Here is an 18,226-nt window from a genome sequence, read left to right on the forward strand (position 1 = left end):
ACGTAAATCACAAGCCAATCAATGAATGCGGTCAGCTGTCAATCAAATTGTTTCGGTGTCGTACCTGGCTCAGTCCTGCTACTACTACCCCTGAAGTAGGCACTAAAATCTGAGAACAGCCGGGCTGAGCCGCGTCGGATTTACTCATGGAAAAGAAATCTGGCTGGAGCAGACCACATCCGAACTGGTTAGAGGTGGGTTAGTGGAAAAGCCCCTTAAAAACACCACAAAGAACTACTTACGTTCTCTTTGCAACATAAATCACAAGTTCATGTTCATCTCCATTAGTAAGTGTTTGGTCCTTTTGGTTACATTCTGCTTTTCTGTAGAGGAATGCAGTTTATGGAGACCATTTATATAGAAAGATCACTCTGTCTTATTTTCTTATAAATAGTCATGTTAATATTGCCAGATTCATTTCAAAATGCTGTTCTAAACATTCATTTTCTCTTGCTGTCCGAGTTCAGAGAGCAAAGCCAACTTCTGATTGCCTCAAGTGGAGAAAAGTGCCTTGATTTCAAAACTTTGGCTCAAGTGGTCCTTGTAATTTCAGTCTATGTTGTGGTAACAGAAGTCGGATTCATTCTGTAGACCCACATCCAAACCTTGAGTCATATGATTAGGCACAAACAGGCACTTCAATTTGACTGAAGCAGGCAATTCTATTAAGTTGACGGGCATTGAGAAAATCTCACACATCTGCTCTGCTTGAAGCCCGGGAAAATGTCTGCAGCACTTGAAAAAAATGGCAACCTTTCCTACTTCATACTCAACCCACTACAAGTTGTACCAACAACTTTTCAGTATTTTTTCCCAGAATTACAATTCCAGGAAAACTTGTCAATACTGGCTGAGTCTCTGGTTCGTCAATAAGAGATAGATCTGGTGGTGGTTCAATGCCTCCCTCTTCTATAATTTTTGTGATGGCATCAGTCATCAGGTCCTCCACTCTTTGATTTTTTTTTTTTTACTTTGAAATTGATATTTCTTTGCCACTTCTAAATGGCCTTTGTCTCTGCAGGTCACAGTAACATTAGTAAACAGAGTTAGCCCTCGCTTGTCTGGAGAGTTCAGACATCATGTTTTTTTAAAAAAAGATGGAATTGTTACCTCTGATCACGACTGGGCATAAAATTTGCTGTACATTTAAATTTTGTTTCATTTTTTGATGACTTTCATTTTTGAGTGATGTCACTTAAACAAAATTAGACTTGAATATACACTCCCTCATTTTGACAGTTGAGGTAAAAAAAATGAGCCATAATCCAGATTTATTGTTAGAAAAATGAAACATACCCTTCAAAATATTAACTTTTACCCAAATATACATCAAGGGGGTTATGAAAAACAAGTAGCTTACATACTGACTGCACAGTTCTACTAAACATAAAACAGCATATGGCATTATGGTTGGAAAAATACCGTGGGTTTTGTAATATCCTTTTATAACTTACCTTGAAAAAAATCATTGTGGCACCATCTTCTACCACTCCATATTCAATCTTTGTTTGCTTGGCTAGATCATCTGCAGAATCAATGGGCGACTCCATCCTCTCCACAGTGAGGAAAGCCGCCAGGTTTGCCGTGTAGGAAGAGATGATGATGAGAGTGAAAAACCACCAAATTCCTCCCACAATTCTGGTAGAGAGGGCTTTTGGCATGAGCTCAGATCCTGAATGAAAGGAGCAGAAAACGGGGTAAGGCTGGGTGAAAGGCTGAATCAGAGAGGGAGCAGCACCACAACTAGTACGAGCCAGACCAGAGCATCTGCTGTCTTGATAATTCATGCGAATGGACAGTGTGTAGGTTGATGGAAACTGAAAAGTTCTTATTCTAGTTACCTACTCTTATGTTTTATTGGACAAACGATTATGTCCATCAGGTTATACAATTTTTACTTATAATATTTACTGCCTCTGTTCTTGAAATAAAGAAGCTGTTGCAAAGTGTAATCTCAATGGAGTCACGTGAGAAATGAATACTTATTACTTGCACCATTATGCAATTTTTCCAGTTGTATAAGTAGCATAACTTACAACTAAACAATTTTGCATCTTTGTTCCATCTGGACATATTGTGTTTAATTGGCCTGTCCAAATTGTCCATTAGATGTGAATGTGTGTGTGCATGGTTGTGTGTCCTTTCTGTCTCTGTGTTGCCCAGCAACAGACTGGCGACCTGTCCAGGGTGAACCCCGCCTCTCGCCCGGAACGTTAGCTCCCGACCCCACTAAGGGACAAGGGTGTAAAGAAAATGGATGGATGTTCCATCTGGAAAGAAACCATTTTAGTCCATGGGGTGGAGGCCAAAATTTGACATTTTTGTCCATTTTAGAGTGCCAAAGTCTATCGATATTTTTTTGAAAAGATACATGTCTCTAGTTAATATTTCGGCATAATAGCCCTTCCAAAATGGTAGCTCAGTCATAGTTATCAGCTCATGAAGTAAACAACCCCTTTGGAAAAATTATGTTTTTTGAGACTGGTGTATGTCTGGTTTAGTTTCATGGTATTTGCATTTGTCAGAAGCCTGTAATACAGTGTTTGGTATCATCTTAAAGGGGACACTCTTGGCTTTCATTTAAACCAGGTTTCAAGTCTCTCTGACCAACACAGAGGTCGTTAAACAAAAAATAATACACATTTTTCCCACACCTTTTAACCAAGCGAGATACATTTCTTTTATCCCAGTGGTATCCAGGGACATCAGGGACACAATAATTAGCAACTAAAATACTCAACAGACTCTAAGGAGTCAGAAAATGTATGATATGCCTGTACAGTCCATCTATGGGAGGCGATTATGAGCTGTAATTTGAAGATACAGACTTGTGCTATAACCTTAACTGGTTCTTTGGTGTGTGAGCGGGGGTGTTAGTGGGGGCTTTGTTTAGAGTGTCACTTGTGTCTAGTTTGTTAGTTATAAAATAGTTAATCAGTAATAGTAGAAATGTACACTTGCATAGACTTTAGGATGCTGTGCATTTGGCCTATTTATCAGATTTTGTGAGTTTTTCCTTCATGGGCTACACAATAGTAGCCTAGGATGACCACACAGAGACATAGCAGCATGACAGACTCTGTGGGAGGAGAACACCCTCATTAAACAACAAATTCTGAGGTAAAAATTTAAAAAAAAAATCAGATGCTTAGGCTACTAGTGACAGCATAATTCAAATTATTATATTACATTTCTGCCAACAGGTGATAACCTTGGGCATATCGGTACCATCTACATTATGCTTGCTGAGGATGTTGATTTCAATCCAGCCCACAAATGAGTTCATTAAAAAATAAAATCAGTTAGATGTAACCATTTAGCTTGTAACTTTTATTTAAGCATCTATTATTTTCTATCTGTTAAAACTATCACTATGTTGTCCTGAGACCTGGCTCTGATTGGTTGTGTCAATTTAGCACTGCAAGAAGCGAGAGGGGCTTAATTTTTCTTCACAGATTATTTGTCTCACCATACTCTGACAACATGGTGACAATTTCACAGTCACCATGTTTTTTTTTCTAAATTGTACATACTGCAGCATTAAACTGCCTTTGTTTGCATGCTGTTCCTACCCTGTGTTGGCGACACGATTTAGCTGAATAGCCTTACCCTAAACTTTCAGTTTCTTTCCACTTATCTAGAGCAAAGTTTAGTGCTGGTTTAGGGTTACAGACCTTGAAATAGTGTTGACTTTTTTCCCAGATGACACATAGCTGTTAACAGTAAATTAGGTTCTTCACCATTTGAGTATCAATCCATTTGGAAATATTCCAGTGTGTGTCTGTAAATAAGGATACTAAGACATCTGCAGGAACCAAAGGTTTCATTTTTAAAAAACAGATTCTATCTCACTTCAGAAAACAAACTTCAGTATCTAAGGTAACTTAAGGTGCTTTTCTATTGGCAAGTCGTGCTCTAACCGGTTAGTGCGTAATTCGGTTCTACCCTGGTAGTGAGTTTTTCCATTACCCGCTCTGTTCCTCGCTGTTGTGGGAGGGCCTTTAGCGCAGCAATTGATCAATTCTTCGCTGAGGTTTGCAGTAACACTCAGCCATGGAGAACCTCAAGGTTATGGTTCAGATGGACTCAAAGATATTTCATTTTGTTTTATAGAAATTCATTGCTGACCCAAACATAATGATAAACGCTTCGATCAGCTGATTATTTTGCTCAGCTGATTATTTTGCTACATATAAAATCGCTTTGGCCCTACCTTGATCGGTCTGGCTGGTACTACTCTTGAAGTAGGTACAGAAAGCTGAGAACAGCCAGCTATGTCGTATCTAGCAGAGCCGCGCTGGATCTGCTAAAGGAAAATGAATCTGGCCCAGGCGGAATAAGGCCAAACCAGCTAGAGGCAGGCTGGTGGAAAAGCGCCTTTAGGAACATGACAGACAATGAGCCCACAGAAAGTGTGAGACATTATGGCCTACAGAAGCCTGGGATAGAGATGGAAAGGGCAGATATTCCTTTGTAGAACGATGGAGAAAACCATCGTACTACAAACAATAAGTAAACCCTCTAAGTCAGCATCAGTCAGACATAGTCAGTCTTTCCGCCGGATTCATTGTATCACTAAACATAGTCAGTGATTTGCTGTAAGCTCATCATGCTGGAGAGGAAGCTTATAAAGAGTTCAGAACAGGCCATTTAGAAAAATAATTACCAACAACCACATTCCATAACACAAAGACATTCCTAAGCTTCAAAAATAGTGGGGTGACACTCTTTTACGCCACTGTTTCAGCTATCTAACAAAGGAAAGAGGGCAGATTGAAATCTTTTTGGGTGTATCATAATAGTTTAACAAAGAAGGGTCTTTCAGATTTAAGAAGTCTTTGGTCATCCACTAGATCCATTGCCTTGACTCATATTCATAACTCTAGCAAGTTTCCTCTTGCAAGAGAGTTGGAAGAATCAGCTCATGCTGAATAGTCTTTATGGATCATTGGTGGAATGGAACTTGTTCAAAAACTAAAAGGTGATGGCAAGACTTATTATAACAAGTATGCTGATATTACTTTATATCTACGTAAGGATGCTGGATGTGGATTACAGCTCAGCTTTTAACTCCATCAACTCCTGACAAGTTGGTGGAGAGGCTAGAGTCCCTGGTACAAGGAGCAGGACTGTGCTGGTGGATCAGGGATTTTTAAACCAACAGACCCCAGCATATCCAAATCCACTCCCTTACCTTCTCTGCAGTCACATTCAACACAGGTATGCCCCAAGGCTGTGTCCTCAGCCCCGTCCTTTACTCCCTGTTTACCCATGACTGCAAAACTACCCAGAACAATATCGTCTTGTTCAAAAATGCGGATGACACAACTACATTCAGAAGAGGTTCAAAGGCTAATAGCATGGTAAACCAATGGTGAAGGGAGAAAATTGTTTACCTTGAATACCAAGAAGACAAAGGAAATAATCCTCAACTTCAGGACAAAGAGGACAATCCATCCAAGGCTGAGCATGGATGGTGAGCAAGTAGAAAGGGTCAGGAGTTTCAAATTTCTGGGAGTCTACATCTCAAAGGATTTCACCTGAAGCTTTAACACCAAATAACTCTTTAAAAAAAGCCCAGCAGAGACTCATTTTTCCAAGAACCCTCGGGCGGTGTTGTCTGTCTAAGAAGCTGATGACCAGATTATGTCACTGATTTACTGCTGTGCAGTGTAGGTACTCCAACTGTACAGCAGCAGACAAGACACTGCTCTACCCCGGCTTTCCTGGAACATTAAGTTGCTTCTCCACTATTAACATATTTTGAGGCACGAACATTAGGTTGATTGACAGTGCTAAGAGACCAACCAGTCAAAAAGACCCAGTCTGGAGGAGGGTCTTAGCACTGTCAATCAACCTCATGTTTATGCTTCTAAATAGCATTTAGAAGCATTTCTAAATACATTGCTTCTAAATATGCCAATGGTAGAGAAGCAACTTAATGTTCCAGGAAAGCCGGGGTAGAGCAGCTCCTATATGAGGTGATTGACAGCGCTAAGACCCTCTTCCCGCTCTGATTGGTTGTGTCTGACAGAGCAGAATATTTGTTCAGATGAAGCAGGTTCACATGGAGAAGACAGAGGAGCTAATTCTTTTCAGATTATCTGTCTTATATTTTCAGGACATAGTGATAATTTTAATTAAGTAAAAAAAAAAAAAATTTTTAATAAATGTTACATACTGCAGCTTTACGTAGAGAGCAGGAGACAGCCATGCTGAAGATCCTAAGGGACTATTATATATTAAAAACTGAATTGACTGGACATACAAATTCATTGACTTAAAGTTATACATTTATATATATATATATTTTTACATTTTTATTTGACTGTAAACTTTTATACTTTGAGGAATTTTTCACTTTTTTATTGGCAATTCTATTAGTCAAGGCAAAACATTTTTATGACAATAAGTTCTCTGTCTTTCTGTCTGACTATGGTCTGCCTATCTACTTTCTACCAGCTAGCTGGTAGAGATTTATGTCCTCACATCTAATAGTCTAATAGCTTATTATCTTGCTATGAATTTTTCCATCTATTAGACTAGCGGTTCTCAACGTGGGCGGTACCGCCCCCCCCAGGGGGCGTACAGAGGACGGCAGGGGGCGCTGGAGGACATTTTTACAACAGGGGAGCGCTGGGATGCCTTTGGGGGGCGTTTGGTAGACGGTAAACTTTACACCTTAAATATACAACAATGCCAGTTTAGACTTTGAGCAACTTGGTAAAACTGTATTGTGTAATATTAAACCATGTTTGGCTGCAACTGTATCGATGGCAGCTCTTCTTCTATTCAGTGTTTGTAGCTTCTGTTAGCTTCTTGGTGCAGCTCCGTTCTCCTGCTACTGGTAGATAAAATCACGATACCCTCACTGTGTATCCCTCTGAAAAATGAACCCATTTAAATAAAGAAATTCCCTCCATGGTTGATACCACAACAGAGGACGTTCATTTTATAGCGTTAACACGGTGCTGGAAGTGGTCCGGTATGAAACGGGGGTGATAGAACAACACAGCACTTTTAAATTACAATAATCAGAATACCGAAATTGTTTCTGTTGTTTTAAAAGGTTTATGTCAGTCTGCCTTTTCCCCATCGATATGCTTCCCGACCGCCCTGCACCTTATGTCCAGACGCGCACATTACGCAAAACTCTGAAACAGCAGAAGCGGGACATAAAACGGAGCGACGAACTAGATGTGAATTATGGCATAAAAACAGAATCTGATGCTGAACAGTGAAAAAATGAACACATTATGTGATGATGAGTGAAGATTACTGATGGTCAATAAATGATAAAATAAATGTAGCAACAGGAAAGTAACTAAAGTGGACATAGCAATAAACCAAGAGATGATCATACTAATCAAAAGAAACTAAATGGAAATGAATGAAGAACAAAATACAAGAATAAACTAAGATACTAAAGTAAATACAGAGGAATAAACTGGTATGGCAAGACCTTTCGAGCAATAATTAATACAGAGGACTGTATGGCAAGAATAAACAGACACTATTTCCAGATAAAAGGTAAAATAATATTATAAGTGCCATGGGTTTGTTGAGACCATATCTAATACTGAGAATAAATATATCTTACAGACCATAACAGTAAATAACTTGTCACTTATTTATGTGTTTAATTAGATTTGATATATTTATTTCTTCAATATTATTTTTCATGTCAGTGTTAATGTCATGAGGCTGATGACTCCATGACACTTTCAGTTTGACTCATTAGGATTTGATTAAGAACCAGATTTGTTCTTTGTAATTTCTGTCCAGTAAAACTATTAATCTATAATCAATAGACAGATCTATATAAAGATATAATCCATGTTTCTGTCTCATATTTGTATGGCATTAAAAGGAACTTTTGTTTTTCCACTGAAAGCTCTGGTTTGCACAATAAATGCCATGTGGGTGAAGTTTTATGGATGATACTCTGATGTCCCATTCTCCTGAAGGCAGCACAGAGCTGCACCACCAGAAACCAACAAACACTGAAGAGAAGAAGAGTTATGATTAATGTAGTTACAGTTCTATCCATGTTTTAATGTTGCAGAGCTCAGTCGTTTTGCAAACAGTTCAAAGTTTAAACTGGCATGTTGAACATCTTTTATCTGGTCATTTTGTGGAATATTTAACAACTAGAAAATGGCAAATAATAAGAATATTTTTCCCCTCTGGCTGCTGTTAGACCTATAAATTTTAACTTGAATGTTCGTTGCATTTTTCAGACGCCTGTGAAAATAATTTCTATTTCCATGACTTTTTTGTTCTCTGGGAAATTATTTTTGATGATAAATACAGAAACAAGCATAAAAATCAAAACATCTACAATAGTGATAGTAATATTAATGATAAAATAATGGTCTGTGCAAAGTAGCCTGCAAATTCTTTGGTGGGGGGCTGTGAGGGACCTGGATAAAGGCTAGGGGGGTGTTGGCCTAAAAATGGTTGAGAAACAATGTATTAGACTGTATGTGAGGACCCCCAGCACCACTGGCATGCAAGCTTACCCGACTGTTCCTGGTGTGCAAACAGGCTGAAGAGCTCAGAAATGTGCAAGCTGCACCAAGACTGCTTTGCTAATAAGACTCCATGCTGGTAAGGTAGTTTAGGCAATGAATTTAGGTGTGTATAACAAGGGACACATCTAAAAGATGAAGGACTCTGGCCCTTGAGGAATGCAGTTTGACACCACTGCCTTAGTCTGTTGAGTATTGCAGTTGTAAACTTCCTCTCTGGTACAGCTGGGTTAAAAGAAATGTAGTAAATGAATAGCAGACAAACAAAGGCCGTTCAATGCTGCTGGTCACCTGAAAAGTTTAATGGTTACATCTTACTGATTTTATTTTTTAATGAACTACTTTGTGGGCAGGATTGAAATCAACATTCTCAGCAAGCATAATGTAGATATAGCAAGCAACTGTTGTGTCCTTGATGTCCCTGGATACCACTGGGATAAAAGAAATGTATCTAGCTTGGTTAAAAGGTGTGGGAAAATGTGTATTATATTTGGTTTAACTACCTCTAGTGATCTCTGTGTTGGTCAGAGAGACTTGAAACCTGGTTTAAATGAAAGCCAAGAGTGTCCCCTTTAAGATGATGCCAAACACTGTCTTACAGGCTTCTGACAAATGCAAATACCATGAAACTAAACCAGACATCATCTAAACCAGTCTCAAAAAACAGAATTTTTCCAAAGGGGTTGTTTACTTCATGAGCTGATAACTATGACTGAGCTACCATTTTGGAAGGGCTATTACACCGAAATATTAACTAGAGACATGTATCTTTTCAAAAAAATATTGATAGACTTTGGCACTCTAAAATGGACAAAGAAAATGGTCTGGCCCATGGACTATTTTTGTAATAGTTTGAAGGGGCTGTAAAGCATTACACCATATAGCATCATGCATAATTTATTATTTTCAATGTTTTCTTAATAGGTGTTGCTACTCAACTGTATACAGAAAACTTTATTTAATTTCCTTTTGGGATCATTAAAGTATTTTTAAATTGTATTGTATAGATTTTGTCTTGACTTTCCACAAAAGTAATGGCATCTGTAATGGGGCAGTCTTTTGTCGTCTCTACAGCCCTTATAACATCTCACAGCTCATCCCAAAGAATAACTTTGTCCCCAAATCCCAAAGTAGATGAAAATGAAGCTTGATGGATCCAGAGCAGGACCAAACAGCAGAAAGAAAAGGAAGACGTTCAAACCATCTCATCTGTTGATTGTAATCCAAAGTCTTTCTGTCCAGCTCTCTCACAATACAGCCAGACAGAGATTTAAAGAGGAGCATCAAAAGCAAATGAGGTGGATTAGCAGTGCTTGCCAACAACTGTCCAGGACATGTTACTGTGAAATATTGTCTCTGCTGCCTAGAAATTAAGCTTTTAGCATGTCATGACAGTCATTACATTGTCATGACATGCTGAAGTCTTGGGTCAGGGGTCTCTTCAGATTTGTTGCAAGGCAGATTTCAGAGATCCTTCCTGCCCACAACACTACAAGTCTTTGAAGATATGTTGATTATATGAGTTACGTGATATACATTTAATTTCTTTTGGAATAAAATATTTTTGAAATTAATATGAATAATTTGAAATTGATTTAGGTTAGTGAAGCTTTATGCAGGGGCACCACCAGGAATCTTGGGCCCCATGGCAAAAAATTAAGTTGCTCCACGCATTCATTCTCATTAGATTGTAATAGTTAAGTGGAATGAATGCATGTCTTTATCTGGTTTGAAATGACGTGTTACTACAATTAAAGTTACCCAACATCACCATCAACGACCCACTGTGCCCACTGTCTTTACCCAAATAAAAAGAAAAGATCAAAGTAACAAACGGGATTGGACTAGAACATGACATTTTCTTAGCATGTTCCGTTACAAGCACAGCTAGTAGACAGTTCAAACTGGAACATGTTACCATCCTTTGGTTCCTTATCCTCAGAAACCTCAGCAGAAAATGAACCGCAACCACTTTGGAGAGGTCGGATCCAAACAGTACCTGGTTGGGGCTGACTGTCATGTACCCAAGGTAACGTCAAGACCAAACAGCACGTCCCACAGATTTCTGGGGGGATGGCAAGCCACCACACAGGGGAGCCTCTCTACATTGCAGATCAATTAATGCTTATCCAGCCTATTTCCACAACCTTCTGCTTCTCAAACATAGCTTCTTAACCAATTAGGTCAAAGTTTTCATTTAATTTACCGTATTTTCCGCACTATAAGGCGCACCAGATTATAAGGCGCACCTTCAATGAATGGCCTATTTTAAAAACTTTTTTCATATATAAGGCGCGCCGCATTATAAGGCGCATAGAATAGACGCTACAGTAGGGGCTGGAGTTACTTTATGCATCCACTAGATGGAGCTGAACTAAAGGGAATGTCAACAGAACAGTCCAACTCCGGTCGGCGAGGAGAGCCTTCCACGACTGGGCCGGGGCGTGGCCGGACAATGGTCACCCTTCTCCGTTCGCACACAGCATGTTCCTGGAGAACGTGGTGCTAAATGACCTGCAGACGACCTGATTCTAGACGGTCGGTAGGTAGATAGGTCAGTCAAATTTATTAATAGATTACAAACCAGCGTTCTGACAATTATCCCAGCATGCACCTTGCGCTTCTTCTTCTATGGGCGAAAATGAAGTCGGCAGCTGCTTACCGTAGTTGCTAGACCTGTTGTGGCTCAATATTGGTCCATATATAAGGCGCACCGGATTATAAGGCGTTTTGAGGAAATTGAAGGTTTTTAGGTGCGCCTTATAGTGCGGAAAATAAGGTAATAACTACTATGACTAAAATAGAAATGCTGTGGCATTAGTATGGATGTAACACCACAGCTAAAACATATATCCACATCATTATTGCAGAACAGTATTAATGCAGAACGTTATTGTAATTCTAACTTTAATTATTCCTATACTGTTGGTGGAGAGCGGTTGCACAATATTGCATCACTAATACATTCATGGAACATGTTCACAGTGATTTTAGTTAGTAGTCATGTGACGATTTTAATAACCTCTATAAATGTTTGCAAATCTTCACCTAGGAGCCTGGGCCCTAGACCCAGGGCCACAAATGGTTCTTTGGATTTTTCATAATAGCTCTTAATAACTTTGACTAAAAATGACAAAGAACCAACTTCTGTTTTTAAATATAGGTTTAACAGAAAATGTACATTTTAGTAGTTTTAATTTTTTTTTTCACGGAACAATTGCATTGAATGAAATTAATCAAAATTACATTAAAGATACTTTTATATGTATTTTTCTTGTCATTAGGTTGGTAACTCTGCATTTATTTATTTTTACATATTTTCCACAAATATCACCATCTCATAGTAGAAAATGTATCCAAAGTCTTTTTGAAAAAGTGTTACTTTTTCTTATTTTAATGTAATCAAAAAGGAAAACGAAAATAGCACAAAAATAAAATGATGCTTCTTTAAAAATGAAATTTTTCCTAGAGTAAATATCAGAAATTATTAGCATTGTTGTATTTTTTTCCCAAGAGATATAACATTTGCAGCTATAAACGACTTATTTTGCATGACTGAAGGTGAAACTGCCTCCTTGGACTGTAAAGGTTGCAGATCCTGCCTAATGAGCAACTGGTTTCTGATATCTAAGTAATATACCTTGCCTAGCTATAATAAAACAAACCAAAAAAATCCTTTAATTAAGCTAGAATTATGTGTAGCTGTTTCAGTAGCCTAAAAAGCAGTAGTAAAAAAAATTGTGAAAAATTATTATTATTATTATCATTATTATTATTATTATTATTATTATTATTATACTCAAGCAATATAATTCTTTTCAAGTGCCTCATACAAGAAGCAAGAAACGCTTACCTAAACATTTACAGAACACATTTAAAATCATTATTACAGTATTGTTACAGGTCTGATTATTATAACCTGTCAGAGTAGTAACTTCCTTTCTCTCAGATTTGCTGCTGATTCTTAATATATTGAAACTACTTTGAATCAAATACAATTTGAAAGAATGCCACATTTGCCAAAGATTCATGCCCTGTAATTTGCATGATTACTTGCCCAGCACATGGGAAACCGTTCTGTTTTAAGATAGCAAATAGTGTCGACGACATTTGTTCATCTTTGTTTAGAAAGCTGCGTCACAATCTCATTCACCCTCATCCATTTGATCCCACTCCAATACTCTGTACATATTCTGTATAATACTTTGTATATGTGCACTTACCTGACTGTGTGGCTTAGGATATATAGGGAAGTGAAAGGGGGAATAGATAATTCTAAGTCAAAGTCAAATGCAGATGGGAAACATGCAGCACCACCATACCAATTTATTGTTTGTATTACTTTCATTCCACTTAATCCGTTTTGCTGGACAACCTATAGAGCATCTAACTACATGCACAGAGGCCCCCATGCATGATCATGGGCCTGTTTCAGAGAATGCTTGACCCCCAGCAAAAAAGTGGGACATGTTCTAGAAAAGGAGGAGCAGGCAGAGGCGTCTACCTTGCTGCATGAGAGCTCCAACTCCGAACCAGAAACTATTAAGCAGGGTGAAATTGTTTTCCACTACATCAGAGTCAGGGTTGCAGGGATGGGGGTTATACCACTCGTAGGGACTAAACCTGTGATGATTAACAGAGAGCACACAAACAATGTTCAGTGTAGCTTCACCAACAACTGGACATGTATGGTAAAAGAGAGCAGGTATAGCCATTCCATCTGGGGAAAAATAAAGACAAAATATTGGTTAGCTAGTTAAAAATACACTTCTATGCTTTTATGTAAATACAGCAAAAAAAAGAATACAGTTTATTAATTTGACTATAATCTGATTAACATTCACACTTGTAGTATAGAAGGAGTTTTATGTTTGGGCATTTGCTATGTTGACATCTATTTTTTTTACCATCAGATTCAGTTTAAATCTGGTGGTAAAATAAAACCTCAAAATATGGCAAAATACTTAATCTTATGCTGTGTTGTGTCAAAATCAGACAAGAAAACATTAGACTTCTGCTGAATGGAAATGAATAAAACTGATACATTTTTCATAACAGACAATACCATGTTGTGTTTGGTGAAAGCCAAACTCCTAATACATAATACCAAATCTCAAACATGGTATTCAAAGCTTTAAGATTTTGGGTCTGTTTGTATGGTTTTAAACTAAGAAAGTCAATCCTATTTCCCTTTGAGAGGCAAATAACACAAAGGTAAAAACTGAAGCCATCTGTCAAAAAGCTCAAGCCTGGATTTGGTGATTCAACAGGACAATGATCCCAAAACCTTCAACAGAGGAATTGTAATGGCCCAGTTATCCTCCATTACAATGAAAATGTTGTCATTTTCATTATAATGAAAACCGTTAGTCAATCTTATTGAACTGATTCAACAGTCTGAAGTCCAAAATTTAATGAGAGGAATGTGAGAAATATATACACTCATAAAGATGATTGACTCAAGTCATTGCTGATTAAGGTGGTTCTACTGTATATGTCAGAGCTATGGCAGAGGACTGCTATTATTATTATTATTTTTTTTTTTACTGATTTTGATTTTTCTAATCTTTGCCACCCTAAAGGGAACAGAAGATGTTGGACTTCCACAAAGAGCCTCCAAAAACTGCATCCTCATCTGAATCTCTCAGGTGTTTTCATTACAAATAAAGTGGCTTCGAATTAGAACTATTCAGATTCTAAAAGTAGCTCCTCATGTGGGCATGCTCATATCAAAGGCAATTCCCTCAGCAATTTAATCGATGGCTTCTGAAAATAACCCCATTGTCAGTTGAGAAAAGAACTAATAATCCCTATAATCTTGGAGGAACATTAATATTCAGCAGATGAAACGGTTCATTCCCATTGTGCCCACACTGGCTCTGGTGCTGCCTCTCACTCAGCCCACTTCTCAAGCAGAGAGATTTCTCATTTATTCATGTTAAATAAAAGCGACATTGCATTAGTAAAGGTTGATTGGTCTACAATTAAGCAACCTGACCTTATTTGAGTTATACTACTGTAGAGGGAGGTGAGGGTGAGAGGGGGCAGTCTTAATTCAAGCTGCTTAACAAACTCTTAAGGTTTATCCAATCAAATTGCTATGCATTATGTAGTCTCAGTGTGGGCCATGTTACTCTAATTCAAATAAAAAGTTAAACCCTTAAGTGAATGTCCTTTTTTATTTGCGTGGAGGCTAAGGAAGATCAAAGTTTGTTTTTGCTTTTCTTACATAGTATGGTAGTACTGTGATTACCTTTTTGTATTCAAGGCTCTACATGAAGATATATGACTGTGTTGATCAAATGACAGCAACTTATCTGTATCCTGTCACACTAATGGGCTTCAACATTATAATGTAGTTAGAGGAGGTGTCCCTTTTGACCTCTGCATCACTTAGTATAGTTAAACGACATTTAACTAAAGTTCTACGGGGTTTAGAGTCCCAGTTGACTGCGTTCAACTAAAAACCTAGAGGTTGGAGTCCTTGTCAAAAGGTGTTTTTGACCAAAGTCCCCGAGGGTTAGAATCCCAGTTAAACGATGTTTAACTGAAGTCCTAAAGCATAACGTTTTCCTTCTCTGGTCGGGGGCCGGAGTCAGTTTGTAATAGAAAAAGTGAGATGATTGCAGAAGTGCCTAAATGTAAGAATGTATTGTTTCCCTCTCTGGGTTCTTTGCAGAACAAAAGTCAGGAAATAAATAATAACACTATTAATGAAATCAATAACCAAATAAACCTCTCTGGGTTCTTCACAGAAAAAATCCAGGAAGTATTATAGTCCGTATTTTCCTAACTATGAGCCGAACCGGACTATAAACCACAACCCCAAAGTTTTTTTTTAACCAGTAAACACACATATAAGCCTCAGATATCTCTGTCGCTCCAGGTTTTCCACAGCGATGCAGCAGCAGCAGAGGGGGGCGGACACCCAAAATTTGAGTCATAACAGGTCAATTGAATATCACATTTATTACGTTGAAAAATAAAAAGTTGCCAAGTTTAGATTTAACTGAACTGATTACGGTCGTTTCCAAACATTAACTGTAACAGTAAAAGTGCTGATCCTTTGTGTTGCTACTAGCATGTGCATGAGAAAATGGGCACTTTCTTCTTCTTCTTTAGATTTCAACAGCAGCTTGCATCCATTATTGTTGCACTACTGCCATCTACTGGATCCTAATATCTATACCTCAAATTCTCATAATGATCCCAGTATTATTTAAAAAGCTGTTAAATAGCATTTCCCCTCAATGCTATTTAACTGATCAACAACATTCTCAAATTTCAATTCCTTATTAAAACCTAATTCCGTTTTAATGGGTAATTTTTTTCTTTTATTTTCAATGATTTACTTTGTAATGGTCTCACTATGGTGTCTTGTACCAAAACTAACCATCAGCCAAACTCCTTTCACACGAGTCAGGATTAATTAGTTCTTCCTTTATTTCCATGTAGAATGGAGTGAAACTGTCAAAACACAAACAACTCAGGATGAGCTCAGAGCAGCTTACAGAAGTGTTTTATATTCAGATGCATAGTACAACTGATACAACAGCTACCTCTGAATGCTATGAGCGGCAATGCTATGTAACGACCTGAGAAATCTTAGCAGCCTGCTAGTTAGCAATGACGTAGCACATAATCAAATCGCCCGCAGGTATTTCCAAAACTAATTCAATAAACAAGTTACTTATTTTATCATATGTTAACATAAAGGCTCGTTTTGAAGTATAAGCTGCTACTTACAGGCATTGCTTGAAGAACTCGACCTGAATGCGGCGTTCATAACAGACACGTGTGTTCATCTGCTCTACTGCTATCAAACAACCGCACTGATTAAATAACATAAAAGTCAAGCAGTTCCCTAAAAGTCCAACAGATGGCAGCAATGCGCCATGCAAAACAAAACACCCACAGTTTACAGGACACACTTCCTGCTAAAGAGCCCCCTGGTGGTTGAAGAAAAATCTACATATAAACTGGAAAATACAATATATGAAAAAAAATCTGAATGCTCTCTGGTATTGTTCAGGGGGCCGGACCAAATGTGGAGGCGGGCCGGATCCGGCCCGCGGGCCATAGTTTGGGGACCAATGTCCTAAAGGGTGTGGGTTTTAATGTTTTTATCTTTTTTTTTAATCTCTTTCTCTTTCTCACTGTTTATTCAATGTCACATGCTGTTTTTATTTTAATTATGTAAAGCACTTTGAAATGCCTTGCTGCTGAAATGTGCTATACAAATAAAAATCGATTGATTGATTAGAGGATATTGTGTGGTATAGCTCAAAGGACCTTTGAATGCCCTCTTGATTTAAGCTTTAAAAGAATGATTGGCCTTAAATTAATCTGTCTGCTCTTTCAAATTTCCTCAGATTTGCTTGCTTGTCAATTTGCCATGCCAGATTGAGTTCAGGAAAACTGCAACCTTACAGTGGTGTATGCATCTTCTCTGGAAGCAACACAAGGAGCCAAACACTACTCAGCAACAATAGAGGTGATATGCTTGAATATTTACATGCCTGACTGAAGTTCTGCTTCTGGTGATTAGGTCAGCAGATGCTAAACCAATGCCACCTACAGGAGACCAGTAAATTTAACCTGTTTCTCATGGAAGCACTGCTTGGCCTATTTTCTGTCAGTTTGATCCAATTACCCTGCCCTTACACTATCTCATATCATCAGTTCTGAGGAGCGGGATGGCGTTGGGGGGACATTGAGCAAGGTCAATACAGAGATAAGAAGAGACAAAAAGAGACAATTCACCTGCAGCTCAGAATCATTGTGAGTGTTTTATCTTTCTATGTGGGCCAGGCCATCCTAGTGAAAATCCTTTGATGACACTCTTGATAAAGCCAATGTCAGAGCAATGAATCAACACTTACAATGCTTCTGTCAGAGGATGAAGGATTTTATATATTGACACCTGAGCTTCAACTGGTGTTATAAATTCTTCCGCAAAATGTGGTAGAATTTCACACTCTACAACTACAACTAGTTTTAGTCGCTGGTAAGGTTTATTAAGGGGTTCTGGAAAGGACCTCGGATTCAGAAAGAGCCGTCCCAGTCGTGGAACGCTGGAACCCTCAGCAGGGTCCCGGAAGGTGTGTGGGAGTTCACCCAACTAGTCTATACGTGCTTTGTAGACTTGAGAAGGCATTTGACTGTGTCCCTTACCCTGTGGGGGTACTCTGCAGGAGATAATCAAAGGGTCTGAGTTACAGACTGTTAGGTCCCTGTATGACCAGTATCAAGCCTGACTTACTGTCAGACTCGATTCCAGTAAGAGTTGGACTCTACCGAGGCTGTCCTTTGTCACAGATGTTGTTCATAAAGTTTCTGGACAGAATTTACAGGCGCAGCCAAGGTGTTGAGGGGGATCCGTTTTGACCTTGGGGTTGCGTTTCTGCTTTCTGCAGATGATGTGGTCATCAGGTTGTGATCTACAGCTTTCACAACCGAGTATGAGGAGTCTTGAGTTGGAAAAAGATAGAGTGAATTAGGTCTTTGTTATCTTTGATATCATAGTCAGATATCTGATAAACTGATTAGATTTGTATGCAATTTGGCCTTAAATACACATGTAGCTTTTGTTTAATAGCACTAAAAAAGGTTGATAAAACCTCTGGCTCAAGTGAAGATTTGCGAATGCTAATTTTTTCATTTGCGTGTAGATAAATTAAAAAGACAAATTACCT

General features: G+C 38.3%; 1 protein-coding gene across 7 annotated transcripts in view; it reads right to left on the reverse strand.

Annotated features, from left to right (window-relative positions):
* The window catches only part of LOC103478802 (glutamate receptor, ionotropic, kainate 2), a 549,772-nt gene that overhangs the window by 110,259 nt on the left and 421,287 nt on the right, over positions 1-18,226 (reverse strand). For 6 of the 7 annotated variants that reach the window (XM_017309432.2, XM_081616747.1, XM_008432853.3 and 3 more), the window contains 2 exons: positions 13,036-13,154; positions 1,455-1,672 (listed from right to left, as the gene is read on the reverse strand). In XM_017309432.2, coding sequence (XP_017164921.1) covers positions 1,455-1,672; positions 13,036-13,154 — 337 coding nt within the window. Of the gene's footprint in view, positions 1-1,454; positions 1,673-13,035; positions 13,155-18,226 lie in introns of those variants that run through there. The other variant, XM_081616749.1, reaches the window with a different exon arrangement.

The sequence above is a fragment of the Poecilia reticulata genome, chromosome 16 (genome assembly GCF_904066995.2).
Source record: "Poecilia reticulata chromosome 16, P_reticulata-male-v2, whole genome shotgun sequence".
NCBI lineage: Eukaryota > Metazoa > Chordata > Actinopteri > Cyprinodontiformes > Poeciliidae > Poecilia > Poecilia reticulata.